General features: G+C 33.8%; 3 protein-coding genes and 1 pseudogene across 4 annotated transcripts; 3 read left to right on the top strand and 1 right to left on the bottom strand.

Moving 5' to 3' along the window:
- The first annotated feature begins 8,403 nt into the window (after positions 1-8,403).
- On the top strand, positions 8,404-13,349 carry LOC145095322 (putative amidase At4g34880; annotated as a pseudogene). The gene is made up of 7 exons (XR_013703694.1): positions 8,404-8,472; positions 10,254-10,563; positions 11,589-11,732; positions 11,959-12,055; positions 12,146-12,391; positions 12,493-12,688; positions 12,804-13,349. The product of XR_013703694.1 is annotated as a putative amidase At4g34880 (transcript).
- A 181-nt stretch (positions 13,350-13,530) lies between these two features.
- On the bottom strand, positions 13,531-15,861 carry LOC145092443 (putative amidase At4g34880). The gene is made up of 5 exons (XM_079030379.1): positions 15,168-15,861; positions 14,806-15,020; positions 14,474-14,719; positions 14,185-14,380; positions 13,531-14,101 (listed from the first exon to the last, which is right to left on the bottom strand). Exons 1-5 carry the CDS (start codon positions 15,678-15,680, stop codon positions 13,739-13,741), a joined length of 1,533 nt encoding a protein of 510 aa, XP_078886505.1. The 5' UTR covers positions 15,681-15,861; the 3' UTR covers positions 13,531-13,738.
- Positions 15,862-17,683: 1,822 nt separating this feature from the next.
- Positions 17,684-18,350, top strand: LOC145094473 (dirigent protein 4-like). The gene has a single exon (XM_079032654.1). It carries the CDS (start codon positions 17,714-17,716, stop codon positions 18,278-18,280), a length of 567 nt encoding a protein of 188 aa, XP_078888780.1. The 5' UTR covers positions 17,684-17,713; the 3' UTR covers positions 18,281-18,350.
- A 4,130-nt stretch (positions 18,351-22,480) lies between these two features.
- LOC145092444 (putative amidase At4g34880) lies at positions 22,481-24,685 on the top strand. Its single transcript, XM_079030380.1, has 5 exons — positions 22,481-23,122; positions 23,314-23,528; positions 23,623-23,868; positions 23,949-24,144; positions 24,231-24,685. Exons 1-5 carry the CDS (start codon positions 22,613-22,615, stop codon positions 24,582-24,584), a joined length of 1,521 nt encoding a protein of 506 aa, XP_078886506.1. The 5' UTR covers positions 22,481-22,612; the 3' UTR covers positions 24,585-24,685.
- The last annotated feature ends 1,079 nt before the right edge of the window (positions 24,686-25,764 follow it).

Raw genomic sequence — 25,764 nt, forward strand, 5'->3', positions numbered from 1 at the left:
TACTACAATGGTTAGACTCAAATGAGAGTTGTGCAATAGAGTTAAAACCTAACCTTCTAAAATTATCTAGTCTCATTAATGTGTAACTTAACATATTCTCTTACTAGTTAGATGAAACTAGTGAGAATTCCTAAAAGCACAAAGCAAGCAGCATTCGAGCATCAAGTAATCAGAACCAAGCATAAGCTAATCAAGTTATCCTATCACTGACTGATCAGTACTAGCATGCAAGTGTAGAAGCTCATATAATAGGCATACCAAGGCATCTCTCCAAGCATTCTATCATGCAAAAACTAAGCAGATCATTAGCCCTAGCTAGCATGCAATTCACATATTCATAAATCAAACCATATCAGATAATATAACGCTTGATATCGGTATGAAGTTGGTTCCAAGTTGTTTAGGTTTTCTCCTTGTGACTCGGCATGTTGGAGCCTCAACACGGTGTGTCGATATGTTTTGGCTGCATGGTTTAATGGAGAAACACGGCAAGTTGAGGTGCCTCAATTCGGCGTGTTGGCAGATGGGTTGGAAACCCTAATTTTTAGGGTGTTTCACCCTATTTAAAGGCTTTAAGTCCCTTGGCTGGCCTCCTTACCAACCTCCTCTACCCAGAAACCCTAAGATCGAGTATCATCTTCAATTGTTGAGTTTGTAAGATTGTGGAGAACCTTGGGTGATCATTTTTGGTGCATTTTGAAGGAGCTAAAGAAGCTAGGAGTTGCTTGGCCTGAAGAAGAGGTCTTAGATCCAGAACCACTATCTTGTTTGCCAAGTTTTTGAGGTATCATGTTTTCACCTTGCTTTTTAGTTGCTTAGATCTCTTCTTGGGTTAGATTGTATGCTTTTAGCCATGGTTGGGTGGATGTTGAGGATCAGGATGTCCCAAATGCTTATTCTTGCCGATCTAAGGTCTACATGAACTCTTTTGGCATAAATGTGCCAACTTTTTGGGTTTAAGGGCTTCATTCATTCAATAAGTCCTTCATTTGGCCCTTTTTGAGCATTTGATCTTCTTCTAGTCATGCATGAGCGTAAAGTTGGAAGCTTTACGTGGCCTTCCAGCTTTGAGGGATCAAATATGCATTTTGAGGCTATGTCCTTGAAGATGAAGTGCTTAATGATTAAGCCCTCACTCTTTTAAGCCTAGGGTTTGGGTTTTGGACCCATTTCAGTGGTCCCTAGGGGTAAATTTGGAAACTTTACGCTTCTAGATTTCATTTTGTTCGAGATCTGAGTTTTGGAACTCTTGGATTCGTTGATAACAGCTTAATGCATTAAGCAGTTGGACTTTAGGCGAACACGGCGAGTTTGTTGGCAAACTCGGTGTATTGGCTTGGTTTTTCCCCGATCTGAAGTTGATAAAGAAACACGATGAGTTTATTAGTGAACTTGATGTGTTGCGTCAATATGGAATGTTGACCTTTACTTTGACTTTGACTTTTAAAGTTGACCAGGGTTAGCCACTTGGACATTTTGGATTTGGGCCTTGTGGTGTTAAATGCAGGTTTGGGTTATCGTGTGGGCTTGTATTGCTTGGGGTTTTGTTGGACTAGCTAACAATATGTGTTTGGATTAGGAAAGGTGAATGGGCGTTAGGGTAAGGCCCATGTAAGGGTTGGGCCCAATTTGGAAAATTATGCCATTATTGGGCTTTGGATGATTATTGGTTTGAGAGTATTGATAATTGTGAGTTTAGACCTTAGTATTGGACCAACTAGGCGAGGGGTAAAATGGTTATTATACCCCATTTATATGTGTAGTATTGGAATTGCCTTGGAACCCAATTATTAATCGAGTATTATTTTGATGAATAACAGTTCGGGGATTTGTCAGCCAGCAGCCAGGGATTGTCTGTGTGATTCAGCAGTGCGAAGTGAGTCTCCCCACTGGGTTTAGCAGGTCGAAGGAACCAATACCGGCCCATGATTTATATGTTAGGATGCTAGATGTCTGCGTGACTCTTGCATGTTTTGTATGATGGTATGCTTAGCGGGCGAGGCCCGATACCAGGCGGGGCATGATGAGTAGATTGTATGCTAGTTATTAGTATCTGGTTTTATGTTTGTCGGGCGAGGCCTGATATCGGGCAGGGCCCGATGACTGTATGGTATGCTATAGTCTTTGTGACTATTGCATGTGCTAGAATGGTACAAGTTTATATGATTATATAGTTATATGGTAATGTGTTTATCGGGTGGGGCTCGATGACGGGCGAGGCCCGATGACTGGAACATATGCTAGTGTTTATGATCATTTTATGGGTTAGAGTGATTATGTGGTATTTTGTATGTGTATGGTGGGCGAAGCCCAGGGACAGGAGAGGCCTGAGAATAACATATCTTTAATCAGAGCGGGGCTCGATGTCGTGCGAGGCTCGATGGAGGGTGGGGGGCTAATATGTGATTTGTTTATGTGCGGTATGTGGTCTCTGTGGTAACTTACTAAGATTTGTGCTTACGGTTTATAGTTTATGTTTTAGGTACTTCCGTTTTCAAAAGGAAGAGCTCGGGTTGACTACTTGGCATGCACACCTCGTGTTCCGCATTTGACTTGTTATGGGATTTATACTCTGATTATAATGTATCGTTTTTATTTAAACAAGTAATTGATGATTCTTCTTTTATAAATAAAACGAAATTTTATGCCAATATTTTTCGTATGTTACAGATAACATGTATAGATATGTTTGGGAAAACTTACTTGAGCTCAGTCGATTGCACGCATCACACCCCCTTGGTCTTTACAAAATCCTTTTAGAAATTTCTTTCCTTTTTTAAAAAAAAGGTCTTTTTAAAAATTGTTTTCTTTTTAAGAAAAATTATCAATTCCTCAGTTTGAGTTCGGTTACACTCGAGAGTGTGCCCGAATCCCTCAAACCAAGGCTCTGATACCAACTTGTACCATCCCTAAATTATGAGGTAAAATTTTCGATTTTAATTTGACCAAAACATTAATTATCATTAAGTAAACATTCAATACTCCTTTGCAAAATATTCATAAGTACTTTGTAAGAAAAATAGTTATCAAAGTACAATCCCAAAATCATTATAATGCGGAAACATGGGTGGATGCACTGCGATCAAGTTGGACCCTTCCTTTTAAAAATAGAAATACCTAAAACATAAACTGAAAACTATAAGCACAAAGCTTAATGACTTCCCCAAAATACCACATACCATACATATCAACATATATTGGGCCCCGCTCAACATCAGGCCTCACCCGACATTGGACCCGGACACTGTCTAGCATCGGGCCCCACTTGGCATCGAGCCCCGCTCGGTATACAGATCTATCAGTCATCAGGCCCCACTCGGTATAAACATATAAACACACAATACATGCCATAATCACAGAGATAAATATCATACAGACTAGCCTTCAGACCCTGCCTGGCATCGGGTCGTACCCAATAATCATAAAAACACATACATATAACTAGCATACAACATACTCATCCGGCCCTGCCCGACATCGAGCCCTGATCGGTAACATAAAACACATAACACATGCAAGAGTTACGCATACAACAAACATAATAAGGGTAACAAACCATGGGCCGACATTGGTGTCTTCGACCCGCTAAATACAATGAGGAAACTCACCTCAGTTTGCTGATAACCAAATAATTTCTCAGACCGCTAAACCGGTTAACCTCGCGCAAACTAACAAAAGAAATACAATATTAATCAATAATTAACCCTAATCCAAAAATCTGAGACCCACTCCATAAACCAACCTCCTAAAGGGTAAAAGATCATTTTACCCTTTTCTTACTTGTTCCATAACCAATGCCCAACCCAAACTGCATAAAAAGCCCGAAACCCAGAATAGCAATCCAAAGCCCATATCAAAAGCAACAAAAGCCCATTATGGCCCAATAACCTGATTGGGCCCCAAAACCAACATTGACCTACTTCTAAGAAAAATCTAAGTTCTTAACCGAATAAGACATCACAACTCTTGCATGGAAGGGATAGAAGGGCCAATATCACATTTTTATAGTTCATAATAGCTTTATAATGGATAAAGTTTCCAACTTTATCCATTAGAATGGTCCCAACAAACAAGATCTAGTCTTTAAGTCTCAAAGGGACCCAAAAGTTCATCTTTTTCAATTTAATCCATTAAGTACAAGTCTCAAACTTTCATATCTGAATCAAAATGATGTTTAGATGGATAAAGTTTCCAAATTTATCCATAAAAAGGTCACAAACTTTCAAGATCTAAACTTTATGCACTAAAATGATCAAAAGCTCATAACATCCGAAACTAGCTAGATCTAACAAATGCATCATCAAGATTCAAACTTTATACCTCTAGAAAATAGATCAAGGTAAACAAAGTACAAATCTACATGCTATATAGCAACCAAAACTTCTCCAAGAAGTTCATTCTTCTCCAAGGTGCACCATGCATACTCCAAAGCACTCAAAAACACATTCTTTTAGCTTACAAGGCTCAACTAGGGTTAGGGTTTCATGGAAGGGGTGGAGGCTGAGAATGGAGTGGGTTTGGAGGAGTTAAAGAGCTTAAATAGGTCTTGAACCAAGAAAATAGGATTTGGGCACTGATCGCGTACGCCCAACATAATCCTGGTATGCCCAGCGTACTCAGTGTGCCTCAATATGCCCATCGTACGCCCCTCTATACACCCAGCGTACTCAACATAACCCAAAACCTACCAAACTTCAAACGAGCATAACTTCTTTGTTCTAACTCCGATTTTGATGCTCTTTATATCCACGAAAAGGTATTTAGGAGATCTACAATATTATCTTAATATCTTGGATAAAAAAGTCTTGAAAAAAAAATCCATATTTCATGCAAGAACCCGACCTATGACTTTTTCCGTTTTACCCTTTGAATCGAAAACACAATTCAAAGTTTTAGATCTCATAACCATCATTACCTCATTCTAAAAGGTCTAAACATCGCCTCCTTAAGGCCCAAAGTCTTTACACAATCAACTTCCGGCCCATAGGGGTGAATTACAGAATGATCTCGAATAGGGTATTACGTTATGTCAATCGCTATCTCGACTACTTGGTTGCTTAGGTCATATGTTTTGAACCTCATAAATTCTTCATACAATCTCGGATTTTAATGATTTTTTGTATCCATGTGTTCATATTTTAGTCTACTACAACTTTCGTTTAGATTACTCACGTTAAAAGTAATATATTTTTACTTACAGTCTTTATATCCATATGTTTTTTTATGAATGCATGTATGAATGTTTTTTATAAAATCGTAAGTAAATATATATTACATTTTAACGGGAGTAATATTAACAAAAGTTGTAGTAGACTCGAAAACCGAACACATGGATATAAAGATCGTTAAAATCTAATATCATATGAAGAAGTTACGACGTTCAGAACAGAATACATACGCAACCAAGCAGTCGAGATTGCAATGAACATAAGCATCAACAACCCCAAACACCTCATCAATTATTGTCTCATGTAAGATGTCATTAGAAAAAACAAAAGAAAACATTCAAGAGTACTGAATAAATACAAAACAAAAATGACTTATTTTGAAACAAAAAAATATTAAGGACTAAATATGTATAAAAATATTAAGAACTAAATGTGTAAAAAATGAGAAATATATTATCCTATTAAGTCATTTTTCCGGACTAACTGGTCATAAGGATCGAATATGTATAGTTTAACGAGTTAAATAGTTAAATGTGGACAGAAAAAAAAAAAAAAAAAAAAAAAAAAAAAAAAAAAAAAAAAAAAACTCAGTGACCAAATGTGTACAAATCGAAAAATATATAACCCTTTTAACCAAAATGGTGTATTTCAAAAAAAATATTTACCAAATAGGTGACGTTTTAAATTTTTAATTTTTTTATTAAAATTTCTGTTTTTTTAATCATTTTGCTGTTCTTTTAGCATACTTTTTTTACTTTCTTTTTTACTGTTTATTATAAAAATGTGTTTTTTGTTTATATACATCAAAAAAGAGAAAACAGGAAAAAAAATGGTATGTACACTGCTCGACGGATTAGAACACAAAAAAACGAGAATATTTTTTTTCTTATTCTTTTATTATTATAGTGTCTACATGAGACAAAAAATCATTTTTTTTATTGTTTTGTATTTTTCGTTGAAGAAAAAAAGTATTTTTTTTTCTTGTTGCATCTAACTCTAGATATACAAAAAGAAAAGTATTGTATATATTTTTCTTAAAACTAATATATGCCAAATCAATTGTTTAATTTTAGAATTGTTTTCACCCAATGTTTTGGTTTATTAATATATTAGTTATTCAAATGGTTCTTACTTAAAATGATATTTATTGGTTTATATTGAAAAAAAATTGTTTGTTAGTTTTTATAAGAAGTCCTTATTGGTTTAGATTAAAAAAATTATACAAAACCAACAATTATTTCATACAAAGTAAATAACATCGAAATAGCTTGTTTCGATAATCGCTGTCTGAAATGAAAATAAAATAAAATAAAATAATAAGACATAAATTCGAATGAACCAAACAAAAGTATATTGAATATGTCTTCATTTATTTTGTTTGGTTCATTTTTCTTTATACTTATTTGTTAACCTTTTTTTTCAAATAATAGTATCGAAACAAGCTATTTTCAAATTTTTGTATTTTGTTTTGTGTTTGTTAGAAAGTGATTGTTGGTTTTTTACTTAAAACATTATACCAATAATTATTTTAATCTAAACCAACAAAGACTTATAAAAACTAACAAATAATTTTTTTTTCCAATATAAACAAATAAATATCATTTTAAGTAAAAACCACCTAGATAATTAATATATTAATAAGGATGAACATTGTTGGAAAACAATTCTAAAATTAAACTATTTAATTAAAAATGATTTTGTATATATTAGGTTTAAATACATAAATATCGTAAGAAAAATATACACAATTCTTTTCTTTTGTATATCTAGTTTAGATGTAACAAGAAAAAAAAAATCTCAAATGAATAATACAAAACAATAAAAAAAAATAATTTTTTGTCTCATGTAGATACTATAATAATAAAAAGTAAGAAAAAAAACATTCTCGTTTTTTTGTGTTCTAATCCGTTGAGTAGTGTATAAACTATTTCTTTTTTCTTTTTTCTCTTGTTTGATGTATATAAACAAAAAAACACTTTTTTATAGCAAAACGTAAAGAAGAAAGTAAAAAAAAATTTTAAAAAAAAAACCAACAAAATCTCTATCTTAATAAAAGAATTCATTTGTCTACATGACACTTCAAGAATTCATTTCCCCTTAATGTTAATTTACTGAAGTACCCTTCATTCCTTTTATTTTCCGGTTACTAAACCCTTCTATCATACATATTTTATTTCAATTCCGTTTAGTGTAGTATTCTGATTTACCTGATTCTTATTCCTCTTAGGGTTTTAGTCGGACGCAGGTTTCTCCAAAAAAAAAAACCATCGGGCGCCATTTGTGTCTCATGTTCGCTCCATCAAGACTCCATATCAACCATCTTTATCTTCAATTCTTCTTGTCTCCGTCGACTTCATATCTACCTCGAACTCACCTTATAAAATAGCTTCCTGCTCCACCTCTTTCCCATGTTAAAGTTTTTGTCTTTAATTTTAGCGCTTTCCAAAGATGAAGATGAATTGTCTTCCACTCTTGCTACCATGTATACATAAAAGAGCTGATTAACCCATGTTTTCTTTTTCTCTTTCTCCCCTACATATATTACGAGGGTTGAAAGCGAAGAAGACAAGGTTGACTATGACGACTTAACTAATTTCAAGAAGAAAGATACCTAATTTATAGAATGCTTAATTAGTCTCAAGAAGAAAGGTACTCGATTTATAGGACCATTGTCCATCCCTAAATCAATTCAGTATTTTGCTCATATATTATTTATGCTAATATCCTAAATATTTATATTATCATTTCGATCTTCTTTTACTTTTGCTATATTATAAAACAAGTTCAGTTAAGTAAGATGAAGATTTTGGGTATTTTGTTTAGAAATTATTAAGATTAATGTTACTTGTGTTTCTAAGGCTCTCCCTTATTGCATCTTGCCGCAATCGGGATAAATATGTTGGGTCAACATTGGGCTAGAAGTAAATAGTGATTTGAATCCACATTGAGGGAGAGAGATGTGTTTCTATCTAATTTTTTTTAATATGTGTGAAATTTGTGAACTTATGTAATGATACTTCCTATTAAATATATGTGTTGCAGTTAGATGCAAATGTCAAGAGTTTCTTGATTTGTATCTCCCTTCCTTTGTGTCATCTAATATTTATATTCTTGTGTTTGCATAAAAAAAAATCCAAACTTGAGGATTTTTATTGTTGGGTTGTGAACATTTGATATTTACATTTTTGTGTTAGTTAATTGTTTTTCATTTAATGTATAATGGCTGTTGCACATTATGAATAAGTGGTCAAACAACATGAATGTTTACAAGGAGCTAATTGTTGTAGAATATGTTGGTGTTGAGGTTTAAATGGCTGAAAACTTTCAGTTGGATGAGCCTAATACGACTATTGAGTTTCTTAAGATGAACCTTATTGGAAAGATATTTTTTGGAATGACCTTCTAAGTTGGTACCTTTTGGCTCCATTTTATATTTACATTCTATTTGAGCATGTATTTTACCTTTTTTTTATTATTACATTTTAAATCGGTTTGGTGGTAAAGTGAATACTTTGTGTTAAAAGATTTGTGTTTGTCTGTTTTATCCCCGTAATTGATGTTCATTTGTACTCCTCCAACGCATCGAGGCTAACATTGTGGTAAATAGTTATGACAATTATCAATCTTTTGAGAGATGAAGGATGAGAAGTAGTTGTTTTTGGTATAGAAAACTTTGATGTACATGGATGTTCTTATGTCAGATGATATGAAAGTTCATGTATTATTAGTACTGGTTTGGAATATGCTAAAATATGTTGCTTATGCATAAGAGTTGATATTGGATCATTTTTCACAGCAAAAAATTATCATCTTAAATGAAAGTAGATTAATATAAATAACAACCAAATTTAACTTCGTTGCTATAATAAATAACTCATAATGATCAGGTAAGCTATATTATGTATTTTTTATTATTATTTGAGAATGAAGAAATCACTTAAAATTAATCAAAATCCATTCAATTTTATTTATTAGTCGTGATCATGATTTTTTGAAATGTATTTTGTTGTTTGCAATGTTAGCACAATTAGATGCATGTTAACCACTTAAAGTTTATCAAAGTTCAATCAGCAGTTCAACTTTATTATCTAATGTTAAATTTATTAAACAAAAGGGGATAAAGAAAGGAACTAGCGTTTTACTTCCAACTCTCATGGCAAAAAATAAGTAACTTTAGGGATATTTGTCGCCTCTTTGAGTTCTCAAGTATCTAATTTTTTTTGCTCATCTCCAAATATCTACATTAAAAAATATAGCTAGAATAATAATAGAGACCAAAATTGCAAATAGTTTCTTTAAAAACTCTCAATGTTTCACTTTATCCCCTACACTTTTAACACTTGCTAAAACATTCCTATAATTTGTTTTTCATCAATTTCTTAATACTTTCATGCTATTTCAAGTTATTACAATTTACGTTTGGTGTGTGAAAACTGTCTTGGAGCATAAGATTCTAATCCGAATAACTATAATTGTCACAGATCTACGGATCAAGTTTTTAGAAATTTATAATCAATTTGTAGTTTTTAATTTTTAATTTATTGTATATAAGAAAGTTTTTAAAAATTCATAATCAATTTGTAGTTTTTAAGTTTTAATTTGTTATGTTGTGTTTATTTATTTTTATTATATTATATTTATATTTAGCTTTTTGTATATCAATGTTATTTCCATGATTGATTGTATTTTTTCATAACTTATTGAAATTTATAATATGTTTTATAAATCATAATTATATTAAATATCTTCACATACATATCGTATATCAGATTTATATATATATATATATATATATATATATATATATATATATATATATATATTAAATAATCAATACAAAACTCTAGAAAAATAAATCTTATTAATTTAATAAAATTTATAAATCTTTTTCCGTGGTTTCCACGGGTTGTAACCTAGTTATTTAAAAAACTAAAATTTTAAGAAAAATTAAAAAATTTAAACTACACCTATTATTATTAATAATTCCTTTTAATCATTTGATACTTAGACAAAGAACATAGTCGCCAGCCACCATTGAAGATCTCAACTGTAAGACAGATATATCTCCTAATTCTCCCGCTTTAGAGCATTGACGCCATTAAAGTCTCTGAATTTACCATAAGAGAGGCCACAATCCCGCAGATTCAAACAATTTTTAAGCAGAACAAACTTACTTCTAAGAGTTTAGTTGAGTTTTACATTCATGAGATACGAAAACTCAATCCCATCTACAGAGCAGTCATCAAAGTGAACCAAGATGCAATTCACGAAGCTAAGAAAGCTGATGAAGAACGTAAAGATAATGCCCCAGAGTCTCGTTTTGGGTTGTATGGTATCCCTGTTTTGGTCAAAGATAACATTGCAACCAAAGATAAGCTGAACATGACTGCAGGATCTTCACTACAAGAAATAAGATTACTACTGGCGACAGGTGTCACCGCGAAAGGTATTAGCGGCGACATGTCGCCGCTAAAGGGTCGCCGCTGTTGGCTCATCGCTGATGCTCCATTGGTCGCCGTTGATGCTCCATTCATCGCCGCTAATGCTCTTCATCGCCATTAAAGGCGTCGCTGCTATTAGTATGTATTTCTATTCATAAAAATACACATATACATACATAATACACATACAAAATTCATATATACATATGAAAATACATACACATACATAATAGATAATACACATATACATACGAAAATACATACACATACATAATACACATAAATATACATAACAATATATACATAGGATTGAACATACAAAAACACATATACATACATAAAATACATTCAAAATACACATATACATACAAATGAACATACAAATACACATCCATATCTACAAACACAAAATACACTTATAAATACACATCAATGCTAGAAATTTAGTAAAGAGAAGTGAAAAGGAAAAGGAAAAGGAGAAAAATGGAGCAGAGATGGGTGAAATTGCGAAATTTTTTTGTGAAATTCCGATGAGGTCGACGACAATGGTGAGCAGATAGAAGAAGGAAAACATAGAAGAATGGAGCAGAGAGGGGTTTTATTGTATACGGCCTTTAGCGGCGACGCGTACTCTTTGGCGGCAACACATGGGAGGGAAAACAACGTGGGGTTTTCTAAGTCGTTGGATCATCTCTTAAATCGACGGATGAGATTGAAATGACACGGATCGCCAAAATAAGCCTTTAGCGGCGACGCATACTCTTTAGCGGCGACACACCGGAGGGAAAACAACGCAGGATTTCTTATGTCATCCTAATCGTAGGATCATCTCTTAAATTGACGGATGGGATTGAAATGACGCGGATCGCCAAAATAAGCCTTTAGCGGCGACGGGGACTTTTAGCAGCGACGTGGACTTTTAGCCTTTAGCGTTGACGCCTTTAGTCGCTAAAGGCTATTGCCGGTTATTCTTGTAGTGCTTACGCACTTCTTAATTCAATGGTGCCTCGTGATGCTGGTGTGGTAAAGAAGTTGAGAGAATCAGGGGCGATTATACTTGGGAAAGCGAGCATGAGTGAGTGGGCCCATTTCAGAAGTTCCTTAGCTCCTAATGGTTGGAATGCTAGAACTAAACAAGCAGTTGTAAGTATTGTTTCATGAAATCCAATGAACTAAATTGGATTCAGCTTTGAAAAACTATTGTTTTGAAAGAGTTGTTGGATTTGTGCAGAACCCATATGTAGAAACTGCTGATCCATGTGGTTCAAGCACCAGATCAGCTATATCAGTTGCAACAAACATGGTAACTATATCACTTGGCACAGAAACAGATGGATCACTCCTATGTCCTTCAAGTGCAAACTCAGTTGTTGGAATCAAACCCACTTTAGGTCTCACTAGTCGAGCAGGAGTCATTCCAATTTCCCCTGGACAAGACACAGTTGGGTAAGCATATAAAAGCTTCTTAAATTTCTCCATTCAGACATATCCTTTTGTTCCATGGATTTCGCTAACAGACCAATCATGCAAAAGCAGACCAATATGTAGGAGCGTAACAGATTCTGTGTATGTCCTTGATGCGATTGTGGGTTTTGATGAAGATGATGCAGTTACAACAAGAAAAGCTTCAAAGTATATTCCCCATGGTGGTTATCTGAAGCACCTAAAACCTGGGGGACTTAACGGAAAGAGGTTAGGGATAGTGAGGGATTATCCTAATTTCGGATTTGGTAATGATACTGAAACTTTGAATAAGTTTAAAAAACATTTCATAACATTAAGGTAAGCATTTTAATATATTGTTTTTTCTTTTTCTTTTTCTTTTAAGCTTTAAATTCTACATTTAACATTCTTATATACCTTGCAAATTTGTGTTAAACAAGACAAAGTGGTGCTACTCTAATCGACAATCTTAATGTCACCAACTACGATTATATCATGCCAATGTTCCTTGGTGAGACCATTGCAATATTAGCAGAATTCAAGATATCCCTGAAAGCCTATCTAAAGGAGCTAGTGGATTCACCTGTGAGATCTTTAGCAGATGTGATAGCCTTCGACAAGAAATTTGCTAATGTGGTAAGTATAGATCAGGCGTTCATCATCATGGATTCATGGGATGGTTCATTAAGATTTTTTTTTTTTTTTTTTTTTTTTTGTCTTTCTAAAAGGGCACGATTGTGTTATATTTTAGGAAAAGCTCAAAGAATACCCACAAGACTTGTTTTTGGAAGCTGAGAAGACGAATGGGATTCGAGAGCTAGAGAAGGAAGCATTGAAGAACTTGACAAGAGCATCAAAATTAGGGTTTGAGAAGTTGATGAAAGAAAACAAATTGGATGCACTTGTAACTCCATATTCAAGTGGTTCTCTGGGATTAGTGTTCCAGGTGGATATGACAAAAACGGGGCTCCTTATGGTATTTGTTTTGGAGGGTTAAAAGGTTCAGAGCCAACATTGATAGTGATTGCTTATGGATTTGAACAGGCTACTAAGTTCAGAAAGCCTTCTCCAATCAAGGATCACCAACTATCTGGGGATTATGTTGTTGAAAACTTAGATGAGTCCCTCAACCATATCCTAGACCTATGTGATGTTGGCTGAAGGCTTGTGGAGTTGTAGATATATATGTCAAATTCAAAAATCCATAAATCATTCATTGGCTCCTATATATGTAAGCAAAAACCAGCCACTAAAAAGGCCTATTCTTTGAACCAGATAAAATTCCAGTTCAGGGTGATGTTTGGATTCAGGGAAGAAGAAGATCCATAAATTCTTTGTTAAACTTCTTTCATAAAACATAAACAAACTATGTATAAACCCGAACATGGAAAAGAATTGATGTCATGCTTTTATGCTTATTCCATCTTTGGGGTGAATGTTAATTAGAAGAGCATCACCAACATCAACAGACTAACCCATAAAGAATTGAGCCATCTAGAAAGGACCATAAGTGAACATCAACATTTAAACTACTAAGCAGTGATTATCCAACAATGACATCAAATACAAACAATTACAAAGGCATGTTTCAGCTACCAATTCAAATAATCAAAATTCCCTTAATTATCGAAGCAAATTAAAAAAAAAAAGTCAGACTTAGAAAAGAACCATAGATAGACATGTTGATCACAATTGATTCTTGATTGGAGGAGGCTTTCTCAACTTAGAAGCTTGTTCAAACCCATAAGCAATCTCTATCAATGTAGGCTCTGAACCCTTTAAACCTCCAAAACAAATACCATATGGAGCCCCATTTTTATCATACCCACCTGGAACACTGATTCCTGGATATCCCCCAATTGCAAGAACTGTAGATCCATATGAATATGGCGTTACAAGTGCATCCAATTTGTTTTCTTTCATCAACTTCTCAAACCCTAATTTTGATGCTCTTGTCAAGTTCCTCAATGCTTCCTTCTCTAACTCCCCAATCCCATTCGTCTTCTCAGCTTCCAAAAAGATGTCTTGTGGGTAGTCTTTCAGTTTTTCCTGAAATATATATGTAACAAATTTATTTTTTCATAAAGAAAAATTCAATTATAGAGGAACATGATCACATGATTTGTACATACCACATTAGCAAATTTCTTGTTGAAGGTTATTACATCTGCTAAAGATCTCACAGGTGAATCCACTAGCTCCTTTAGATATGCATTCAGTGATATCTTGAATTCTGCAAATAGTGCTATATACTCACCAAGGAACATTGGAATGATATCATTGTAGTTGGTGACTTCAAGATTATCTATCAGAGTAGCACCACTTTGTCTTTTTTTTAACAAATTGCAAAAGTAAGAATTGTTAGATTTATATTTTAAGAATTAAAGAAAACCCCAGATGTTAAAAACTTAAAATGCATACCTTAATATCATGAAATGTTTCTTGAACTTATTCAAAATCTCAGTATCATTACCAAATCCAAAATTAGGATAATCCCTCACTATCCCTAACCTCTTTCCTTTAAGCCCACCAGATTTTAAGTGCTTCAGATAACCACCATGGGGAATATACTTTGAAGCTTTTCTGGTTTCAACTTCATCGTTTTTATCATAACCCACAATGGCATCAAGGACATACACAGCATCAGTTACTGTCCTACATATTGGTCTGTTAAGAGGGACAAAAACTGTTAGCAAAATCATTAAATCATTAAGAAATATGAATGGAAAAATTAATAGATATATTAGGTTTACCCAACTGTATCTTGTCTAGGGGAAATTGGAATGACTCCTGCTCGACTTGTGAGCCCTAATGTGGGTTTAATCCCAACAACTGAGTTAGCACATGAAGGACATAGGATTGATCCATCTGTTTCTGTACCCAGTGATACAGTTACCATGCTTGTTGCAACTGCTATAGCTGATCCAGTGCTTGAACCACATGGATCGTGGGTTGCTACATATGGATTCTGCACAAAATTCAACAACTCTTTCAAAGACGCATATACACAAACACCTGGTGTGCTATAATGTTTTGGTGGCAACAAGTTATCATATATGCAGTAAAACAATCAAATGACCATAAGTACTAAAGAAAGCTGAAGGTGGGAACTTACAATTGCTTGTTTAGTTCTAGCATTCCACCCACTGGGTGCAGTGGAGCTTCTGAAAAAAGCCCACTCACTCAAGCTTGCTTTCCCGAGTATAATTGCCCCTGATTCTCTCAACTTTTTCACTACACCAGCATCCCGAGGCACCACTGACTTAAGAAGTGCGTAAGATCCTGCAGTCGTGTTAAGCTTATCTTTGGTTGCAATGTTATCTTTGACTAAAATAGGGATACCATGCAACCCAGAGCGCGACTTGGGGTCATTAGCTTTTCGCTCTTCATCGGCTTTCTGAGCTTGATGAAGAGCATCTGGGTTCACTTCGATGACTGCTCTGTAGATGGGATTGAGTTTACGTATCTCCTGGATGTACAACTCAACTAACACCTTGGACGTAAGTTTGTTCTGCTTAAAAGCTGTTCGAATCTCTTGGATGGTGGCTTCATTTATGGTAAACTCAGAGCCTTCAATGGCGTTAATGCTCAGAAGCAGGAGGATTAACAAATAAATCTGCGTAAACATTGAGATCTTCAATGGTGATTGGTGGACAACTCTCTTTTCTGTCTAGGCATCAAAGGATTAAAAGGTATTTGGTATTTATATATGATGATGATGGACCTAAATATCTGATAAAATATAATATCTACTGGGAAAGACGACATCATGCTTTCATGGCGCATGGATAGGGAATTTTTAGGCATCTGCTACTGCCGTTGATGGGAGGGAATCTCAAGATTGACCGATGTTCAAACACACAATACGATATCTCGACATGATTTATTTGATAAATTATATTTTATTTAATAGAGTTAATTACATAAATGGTCCATATGGTTTATGGTTTGGTTAATATTATACGTATTTAGTTCAACCTTTGAAATATTGATAGATTTTGTTAATTATGGTTTTAAAAAGTTACAGCCACCTTCCCATCCATAATCCATATAAAAGTTTTAATTTAGAACTTGAGCATACATTATTTCTAAACATGCCCCACGACTCGTGATTTTGGGTCAACTGGTAGGCATTTCAAACGGACACATATCCACACAATATCCTACCTATCAAAAATTGACACCTTTGCTCCCTATCTCACTCATTTACCTGTGTGTCAGTGTGATTCCTTATAAGGATTTAGGGAACGGTGTCACAAGAACCGCACTCATGTAGGAGCCACATACAAATTGTGGTTCTTTACCACACCTATGGTGTGGGAACTACGGTAGAGAAAGAGAAAGGTAAAGAGAAGAGAAGAGAAAAGCGAGAGACACATAAAGGAAAAGAAAGAGAAAAAGGAATGTGGTAGATTTTGGGAGAGGTGCGACCAAACCGCACCTACCCAAAACCGCATAGGAGGGGGAGGGGGGAGGGGGGGTCCCTGCCTATGTGGCACTAAGTGCAGCCAAACCCCAGTACACTCCCTTAAGTCTAAAGTTGCATTTGCATCAGTGATCAGTCTAGCATCGCACAGTATGACTTCTCATAAACTGGCAGTTAGCTCTAAGATCTATTACTTGAGCTCGCAGTCTCTAAAACGCACATAATCATGATTTTTTTGTGACAACGTTTCAAAAATCTGTCTATTTAGGAACCCAGTTCAACATCGAGTCCGTTGAGATTTATATTTACTAGTGTCAGACCCCCTCCCATCCAGACTGTGAGTAGAATATTAGATAACAAAATTTGAATCGTAGGATTGATTTGTAAAGCTATTCTATATCTTTTTTTTAATAATAGTATTGATACATTTTCTTTCTTTTGAGATATTTACTAGAATGTATATGCTTTAAATGCAGGATTTAACTAGTTAGTTGAGTTGTGTGTGTCAGCATCCAACTAGGAGACTGAATATTGAATAATGAAATTGTAATTTTAAATATGTTGATCCTAAGGACCAATTTTTTTAAATAAAATTTATATTTATATATTTTGAAAGAAATTCCCTATGATGTTATTTGTCAACTCTTGTAGTTAATTGTTGTGCATCTTTCACGTTTCCATATGTCAACCCTAGTCATGATTAAAATTAAAATTGACAAATTCTAATTAAGTTTAAAAATTCGTATATATACCATGTAAACTTAAACGAGTAATATAAATTATGTAAATTATTTGCACGGGGGCCAAAGTGACAAGCTACAAGTTGACATTGAGGATAGATAGAAGAGAAAAGAAAAGTGTTTATTTAAGTATTTTAGTCCTTTTCTGAATATTGGTATGTCGGTATTCTTGTATCAAAGTTCTTTTTTTTTTTGTTCCAATAATGGCTTTATAAAACTGATATAGTTTAAACTTTTTTTTTCTAAATTGACTTATTTATATTACTATAAGCGTGTAGTAGTTTAATTTTATCTATTCTAGAATTTAAGTAAAGGTTTCTTCTGTAACTATAGCTAAATAGCGCATATGGCATCATCAAAGACGACTCAATAATAATAATAATAATAATAATAATAATAATAATAACAATCTGGTGCTCATCAGATGTTATATATAGATAGAGAGATATAAGAGAGTATTCCAGACACACACACCCACACAAAAAAGGTTCATAAATGTCTAAAGTGCTTGTCTTTGCATGTTTGCTTGTGCTCTTCACCGCCACCTCGCCGGCGGTGAGGGGTAAATATTACTCCAACAGCCACACAGTTGATGTGCCGGCCACCATACAGAAAACCCATCTCCACTTCTTCATGCATGACATCCTTTCAGGCAACAATCCTTCCGCCGTTCTTGTAGCAAAACCTAACGGCACGGTGGTCCAAGAAGGTAATCTCCTCCCATTTGGGGCGGTTTATGTAATCGATGACTGGCTCACCGTGGGACCAGACCCGAAATCCAAGATTATTGGAAATGCACGTGGAATGTACGCTTCAAGCAGCCGTGGGTCAGACTTGACCTTGTTGTTAAGTGCTGATTTTGAGTTTACGAGTGGTGTATTTAATGGGAGTTCTGTAAGTGTGTTTTCAAGGGATCCGCTGGTGGTGGCAAAGGAGGTGGCGGTGGTCGGTGGCAGAGGAAAGTTCAGGATGGCTAAAGGGTTTATCTTGCTTAATGCCGTTTACTTTAACACTACAAATGGGGATGCCATTCTTGAATGCCATGCCACCATTTTTCATTAACAAATTAAAGAAAGAAATAAGAGCTAGTAGGCCAGGTTATGAAAACCCTACTGATGATGTTGTGATAAAGTTGAGATTATATATATATATATATATATATATATATATATATATATATATATATATATATATATATATATATATATATATATATATATATATATATATGTTTGTGAAGTCTGGTTGGGGTTTTTGGTAAGAAAAAAATTGGGTCATGTTAATTTCTAGATTCATATAAAATAAAACTGTATGAGAGTTTTTGGTAAGAAAAAAATTGGGTCATGTTAATTTCTAGATTCATATAAAATAAAACTGTATGAGAGTTGCATGTATACATATGTGAGTGATAACGATCATTGACATCAGAATAAATCAAATCATTTTATGAACACTTTTGGATTAGTAGATTGTATATATATGTGGAAGCCATGTGTCTGTGATAACGATCATTGACATCAAAATAAATCAAATCATTTTATGAATACTTTTGGATTAGTAGATTGTATATATGTGGAAGCCATATGTCACGTGATAACGATCATTGACATCAAAATAAATCAAATCATTTTATGAATACTTTTGGATTACTAGATTGTATATATGTGGAAGCCATATGTCGATGATATCGATCATTGACATCAAAATAAATCAAATCATTTTATGAATACTTTTGGATTAGTAGATTGTATATATGTGGAAGCCATATGTCGTTGATAACGATCATTGACATCAAAATAAATCAAATCATTTTATGAATACTTTTGGATTAGCAAATTGTATATATGTGGAAGCCATCAGGTAAATTATTAATTTATACAACAAAATAAATCAAATCATTTATGAATGCTTTTGGATTAATAGATTGTATATATGTGGAAGCCATTAGGTAAAGTTTTAATTTATATAATATTAAGTTATAGATTGTATATATGTGGAAGCCATCACGTAAAGTTTTAATTTATACAATATTAAGTTTTTTTTTTGAAACGGCAAACTATCATACTCCTAATCATCCTATATACCATCTATGTCTCCTAGTAAGACTTGAACCCATGACCTCTCATTTGAGAGAGTCACTACTTACCGCTAGACCAAAAGCCCTTTCATAGAAAAACTAATAAATTATAGACAAAACTTCAAAAATGGTCCTTGTGGTTTCCGAAAATATCAAGTTTAGTCCCTAAGTTCAAAAAACCTCACAGATGGTCCCTGTGGTTTCAAAACTTTTAACAAATGGTCTTTTTTGCTAACTCCGTTAACTTTTGACCGTTAAGTGAAGGGCATTTCTGTCTTTTCACTATTACAGGGACCATTTTTGAAGTTTTGCCCTTATTTAAAAAAAAGAAAAAATATATATTATTTAATATAGAAAAGGTCTCTCTCTCTCTCTCTCTCTCTCTCTCTCTCTCTCTCTCTTTCTCATAAAACACACATCCTCTAGTTCCTCTTTATTTGATCGTAACAAAGAAAAAAAAAATACTCTTTTGAAGAAAAGCCCTAAACCAATCTAGAACACCATTGTTAGACAGCTTCCAAAAACCATCGAATCGCCACCTCATCTCCAGCCTCCACCACCAGAGAGCACGTTTTGACTCCCACCCCACATATCGATTCATCACAGGTTCATCATCAACAGATTCATTACCATTGTGATTAGAATCAGCTGTTGTACAAGTGAAATTGATGCTTTTAAAAATAAAGAGTGATTGAACTGATGCTCTAAAGATAGAGAAGACAAGTTTTTAAGCTAGGTTAACTGATTTCAAGGACCAAAACCTCATGGATTTCGAGCTCCAAAGGTTGATTGAATCCAAGAGGAGTGAAATCAATGTATGTAAACAAGTTGAAGATCTACATGTATGCTTTTCTTTTCCCTGCAACTATATGTGATTTCTATTGGTTTAGAGTAAAATAATACAAAAATACCCCCTTTCCCCCTTTGATTTTGGGTTTCGAGTATAAATGAGAATAGAATTTGAACAGAATAGAACTTGAACAAGGAAAATGGGAGATTATAATAAGGAAGATGATCTGGTGGTGGATGTCACAGTGATTGTGAAAGCTTCGATGTTATGGAGTAGAGGAATAAGTGTGGTATGTGGTGGATGGATGGTGGAATAGTGATGTAGAAAAACGATGAACGTGATAGGGGGTCGGAGATAAGGAGATGCGATCTAAGCATTTTTTTTCTAATCTCACCAAAACCAAAATCTCTCTAATTTGATGTTGTAGTTGTGTGATGTTGATTATCAGTTTGGGGTTTGATTTTGGTGGTAAGAGTGTGAGTTGAAGAATATGGGATGATGTAGGTTCTGTGTTTGTTTTTATCCAAAGCAGATGATGATAATCTAGCGTTCTCCTTCTTTTTGTTGTAAACATTTGATAAGCTCCATTGTTCAACTTTCAAATGGTGAAGCTTCATCTGGGTTATTTTATCATTGTATGGAATTTTTTTGATTTATTGGTCTGTAATAAGATAGAATTTCATATGGCAAAATTTAAAATGAACTTTCAGATGATGCTAATTGAGAGAGACAGAGAGAGAGACCTTTTCTATATTAAATAATAATTTTTTTCTTTTTTTTTAAATAAGGGCAAAACTTCAAAAATGGTCCTTGTAATAGTGAAAAGACAGAAATGCCCTTCACTTAACGGTCAAAAGCTAACGGAGTTAACGAAAATGACCATTTGTTAAAAGTTTTGAAACCACAGGGACCATCTGCGAGGTTTTTTGAACTTAGCGACTAAACTTGATATTTTCGGAAACCACAGGGACCATTTTTAAAGTTTTGTCTAAATTATATATATATATATATATATATATATATATATATATATATATATATGAGCTAGGTTATAATGTGGATGGACAATTATTGTGCGGACGTGTAGACAGTGATATTCTATGAGAATTACTATATATATATATATATATATATATATATATATATATATATATATATATATATATATATGAGCTAGGTTATAATGTGGATGGACAATTATTGTGCGGACGTGTAGACAGTGATATTCTATGAGAATTACTAAGAGAATAAGTTGTTTAATAATGTGAATACGTTCAACCTTACAAAAATATCGTCATTTTCATGCATTCTCACTAATTCTTATTCATTTTTGTTTTCACACATTATTTTTCACTCATTTTCATTCTGACAGAATACGACTCAATAAACATTCTGACAATATTCTGACAGAATTAGAATAATAATAAAAAGTATATAATAACCTTATAGACGATTTAATTAGTAAGAATGTATGATAATGACAATATTTATGTAAGATTGAACGTATTCATATTATCAAACAACATATTTTTTTTGTCATTCTCACAGAATAGCACTGTCCACACACCTACACAATAGATGTCAATCCACATTTGAACCTTGCTTATGTATATATATATATATATATATATATATATATATATATATATATATATATATATATATATATATATATATATATATATATATTGGTCATGTAAAGTTATAATCATTGATTTAAATGAATATGTGAAATTTATTTTAAAAGATAAAGGTGCAAGAATTGTTTTTATGTAATTAGGTATAATTACTAAAAAAAATAAAAAAAATAATGCAATCCATGATTTAATTATCCATAAATTTAGTGGTTATATATGTAATTAGAGGTTATATATGTAAATTGGAGAAGGAGAATAATGACTTTTGGCTAAATATTAATTAGTAGAAACAAAAGAGCAATATGTAACAAAAAAAAAAAAAAAAAAAAAAAAAAAAAAAAAAAAAAAAACTCTTCTTTTATTAAAATAGAGAATACAAAAATACAAGTTAACAAAGTTTTTACTAGCTTCGTACTTGGAAGATCACCCTATGTAATTTCATATAAAATAGAATTTGTTTCAATTTTAATTGGTTGATTTATTTATTATTATTATTATTATTTCTATTTAATGGCCTTATAATCGATTCACACAAAGTAAAAATATTAATATTCCGCAATTGTTTGGTTGTGTTTCGGATAAATTAAAAATAATATTCCATCGTGGAAAACGTGGATCGAATTGTCTATTAATTCAAAAAAGTTATCGATCACTATGGAGTGCCTGTGGGGCAGTAACAGTGTATTACCATACATTTGTAAACAAGAAAGATTCTCCATGCTTTGACATTCCATAATGAATTATATATGCGCCATGAAATTAAGACAGTGTTGGGGCCAACAGGTTTCTTACTTTCTTTCATGGGATAAATAGTTTAAATTCCTTTAAATCCTTTCAAACAGATACAAACCAAGAGAGCACAATCGATCCTCCACCATTAATTAAAGACGATGACAAAGGTTTTAACGCTGATTCTCCTGCTTCTGAGCATTGACGCCATTCAAGGCTCTGAATTTACCATAAGAGAAGCCACCATTCCAGAGATTCAAACAGCTTTTAAGCAGAACAAACTTACGTCCAAGGATTTAGTTGAGTTTTACATTCACGAGATACAAAAACTCAATCCCATCTACAGAGCAGTCATCGAAGTGAACCCAGATGCACTTCAAGAAGCTCAGAAAGCTGATGAAGAACGTAAAGCTAATGCCCCAAAGTCCCGTTTAGGGCTACATGGAATTCCTATTTTAGTCAAGGATAACATTGCAACCAAAGATAAGCTTAACACGACTGCAGGATCTTACGCGCTTCTTAAGTCAGTGGTACCTCGGGATGCTGGTGTAGTGAAGAAGTTGAGAGAATCAGGGGCCATTATACTTGGGAAAGCAAGCTTGAGTGAGTGGGCCCATTTCAGAAGTTCCAATGCACCTAGTGGCTGGAATGCTAGAGCTAAACAAGCCGTTGTAAGTTCCCACTAAAAATTCGGCAAACTAAGTTTATTCAACATACAAAATTATTGTTTGATTAATTTACTACATAGATGATACTTTCTTGCGTCACTAAACGTAACAAAATGAATGGATATATATTGTACAAAGTTAAGTATGTATCTAATTACTTGTATTATATTGAAGGACTTTCTTAATTTGTGCAGAACCCATATGTAGCATCTGTTGATCCATGTGGTTCAAGCACTGGATCAGCTATATCAGTTGCAACAAACATGGTAACTGTATCACTTGGCACAGAAACAGATGGATCAATCCTATGTCCTTCAAGTGCTAACTCGGTTGTTGGGATCAAACCCACTTTAGGTCTCACAAGTCGAGCAGGAGTCATTCCAATTTCTCCAAGGCAAGACACAGTTGGGTAAGCCTATAATATCAATCAATTTGTCTATTTATACCTGTCCTTTAATGATTATTTTGCTTACCTTTTTTGTCGCTCTTCTTGGCAAAAACAGACCGATGTGTAGGACAGTAACTGATGCTGTGTATGTCCTTGATGCCATTGTGGGTTATGATAAAAACGATGAAGTTGAAACCAGAAAAGCTTCAAAGTATATTCCCCATGGTGGTTATCTAAAGCACCTAAAATCTGGTGGGCTTAAAGGAAAAAGGTTAGGGATAGTGAGGGCTTATCCTAATTTTGGATTTGGTAATGATACTGAAACTTTGAGTGAGTTTAAAAAACATTTCATAACATTAAGGTAAGCATTTCAACATTTTTTTTGTTGTACTTTTAAATCTACATCTAACAATGTTACTCTGCAAATTTGTGTTAAACAAGACAAAACGGTGCAACTCTGGTAGACAATTTGGAAGTCCCCAACTACGATTATATCATGCCAATGTTCCTTGGTGAGGGTATAGCACTCTCTGCAGAATTCAAGATATCACTGAATGCGTATCTAGAGGAGCTAGTGGCTTCACCTGTGAGATCTTTAGCAGATGTGATAGCCTTCAACAAGAAATTTGCTAATGTGGTAAGTACAAATCATGTGGTCATGTTCATCTAATCGAAGTTTTCTTTATGAAAAGAACACCATTTAATTTGTTATATATATTTTAGGAAAAGCTGAAAGACTACCCACAAGATATATTTTTGGAAGCTGAGAAGACAAATGGGATTGGAGAGTTAGAGAAGGAAGCATTGAGGAACTTGACAAGAGCATCAAAATTAGGGTTTGAGAAGTTGATGAAAGAAAATAAATTGGATGCACTTGTAACACCATATTATGGATCTACAGCTCTTGCAATTGGGGGATATCCGGGAATTAGTGTTCCAGCTGGGTACGATAAAAATGGGGCTCCTTATGGTATTTGTTTTGGAGGGTTAAAAGGTTCGGAGCCAACATTGATAGAAATTGCTTATGGATTTGAACAGGCTACTAAGGTCAGAAAGCCTCCACTAATCAAGGATTAGTTGTAATCATTATCTCTTTGTTTAAATAATATGGCATTATTCTACTGTTGAAAACTTAAACGAGTTCACAAATATGGTCTATATTGAGCTATCTTATCTTATTTTATTGTCTCTCTTTCCATTCAGGAACTCCTAGTTGTATATGGAAATAACGGATCAAGTGAATAGTAAACAAAAAAAATTCTTAACAAAAAGTTTGTGCAATATTTGGTTCATATTATTGATAAGATATTTTTGTTAAGGTTATCTTGACAATTATTGGCATGCAGCTATCAGGAAGAAGTTACCAACATCAATAGCTTTCATCTTTGTGACAAACTAATAATCTACACAAGAGACAAATGGCTATGCCTGCAATTAAGGATAACCAAATTACATATAAGTGCTAGTGGGACAAATGATGATATAGAATTCCTAAACATCATCATTTGCAACTGCATTTTGTTTACTTCCAACTTATGAAGAATAATCTTATTTGCAAATGATGATGGGAGGCAGCATGACTAACATAATGACCATATATACCAGTTACTGTAGAAAGATGAGAAATGAATTGATTGAGAGAGAAAATTGAGAGAAGTGTTTTTCATTGTTATTGAATAATAATACAATATATCAATATATACTGAACAAAAAAACATTGCGTACTAATTACGATTCTAACATTCAAATGACGTGTCACTTCTCTAATGGTTGACTTATTGACTTTTATTCTCCAATAGCCCCCGGCAAGCTGGTGGACATGTAAGGAGACCAAGCTTGGAAATAGCATGAAGATGATCTGCACCAGATAAGGACTTTGTAAAAACATCAGCAGGTTGATCTTTAGTGGAAATGTGGGACAAAGATATGAGACCATCTTGAAGTTTTTCACGCACAAAGGGGCAATCTACTTCTATATGTTTCGTTCTCTCGTGAAAAACAGGATTCTTTGCTATATATATTGCTGCCATGTTGTCACACTTCACTGGTATAGGAGTGATATTAGGAACTTCAAATTCAGTCAGTAAACGACTTAACTAGGCCAACTCAGAACAAACTCTTCTCATAGAGCAATATTCAACTTCTGCTGAAGACAAAGAGACAGTAGCTTGTTTCTTTGATTTCCACGAAATTGGACTTCCTCCCATTGTGATAAAAAAACCATTGACAGACTTTCGAGTAGTAGGGCAACCAGCCC

The sequence above is a fragment of the Lactuca serriola genome, chromosome 3 (assembly GCF_051521515.1).
Source record: "Lactuca serriola cultivar US96UC23 chromosome 3, Lser_US96UC23_V15, whole genome shotgun sequence".
In the NCBI taxonomy this organism is placed as follows: Eukaryota; Viridiplantae; Streptophyta; class Magnoliopsida; order Asterales; family Asteraceae; genus Lactuca; species Lactuca serriola.

Bases quoted from the DNA above. Each gene is read 5' to 3' on its own strand.
- LOC145094473 (XM_079032654.1), top strand. From the start codon at position 17,714: ATGTCTAAAGTGCTTGTCTTTGCATGTTTGCTTGTGCTCTTCACCGCC.
- LOC145092444 (XM_079030380.1), top strand. From the start codon at position 22,613: ATGACAAAGGTTTTAACGCTGATTCTCCTGCTTCTGAGCATTGACGCC. The intron at 23,869-23,948 runs GTAAGCATTTCA...GTGTTAAACAAG, and splicing joins AAACATTTCATAACATTAAG to ACAAAACGGTGCAACTCTGG. The intron at 24,145-24,230 runs GTAAGTACAAAT...TATATATTTTAG, and splicing joins ACAAGAAATTTGCTAATGTG to GAAAAGCTGAAAGACTACCC.
- LOC145092443 (XM_079030379.1), bottom strand. From the start codon at position 15,680: ATGTTTACGCAGATTTATTTGTTAATCCTCCTGCTTCTGAGCATTAAC. The intron at 14,381-14,473 runs GTATGCATTTTA...GTTAAAAAAAAG, and splicing joins AAACATTTCATGATATTAAG to ACAAAGTGGTGCTACTCTGA. The intron at 14,102-14,184 runs GTATGTACAAAT...TATATATTTCAG, and splicing joins ACAAGAAATTTGCTAATGTG to GAAAAACTGAAAGACTACCC.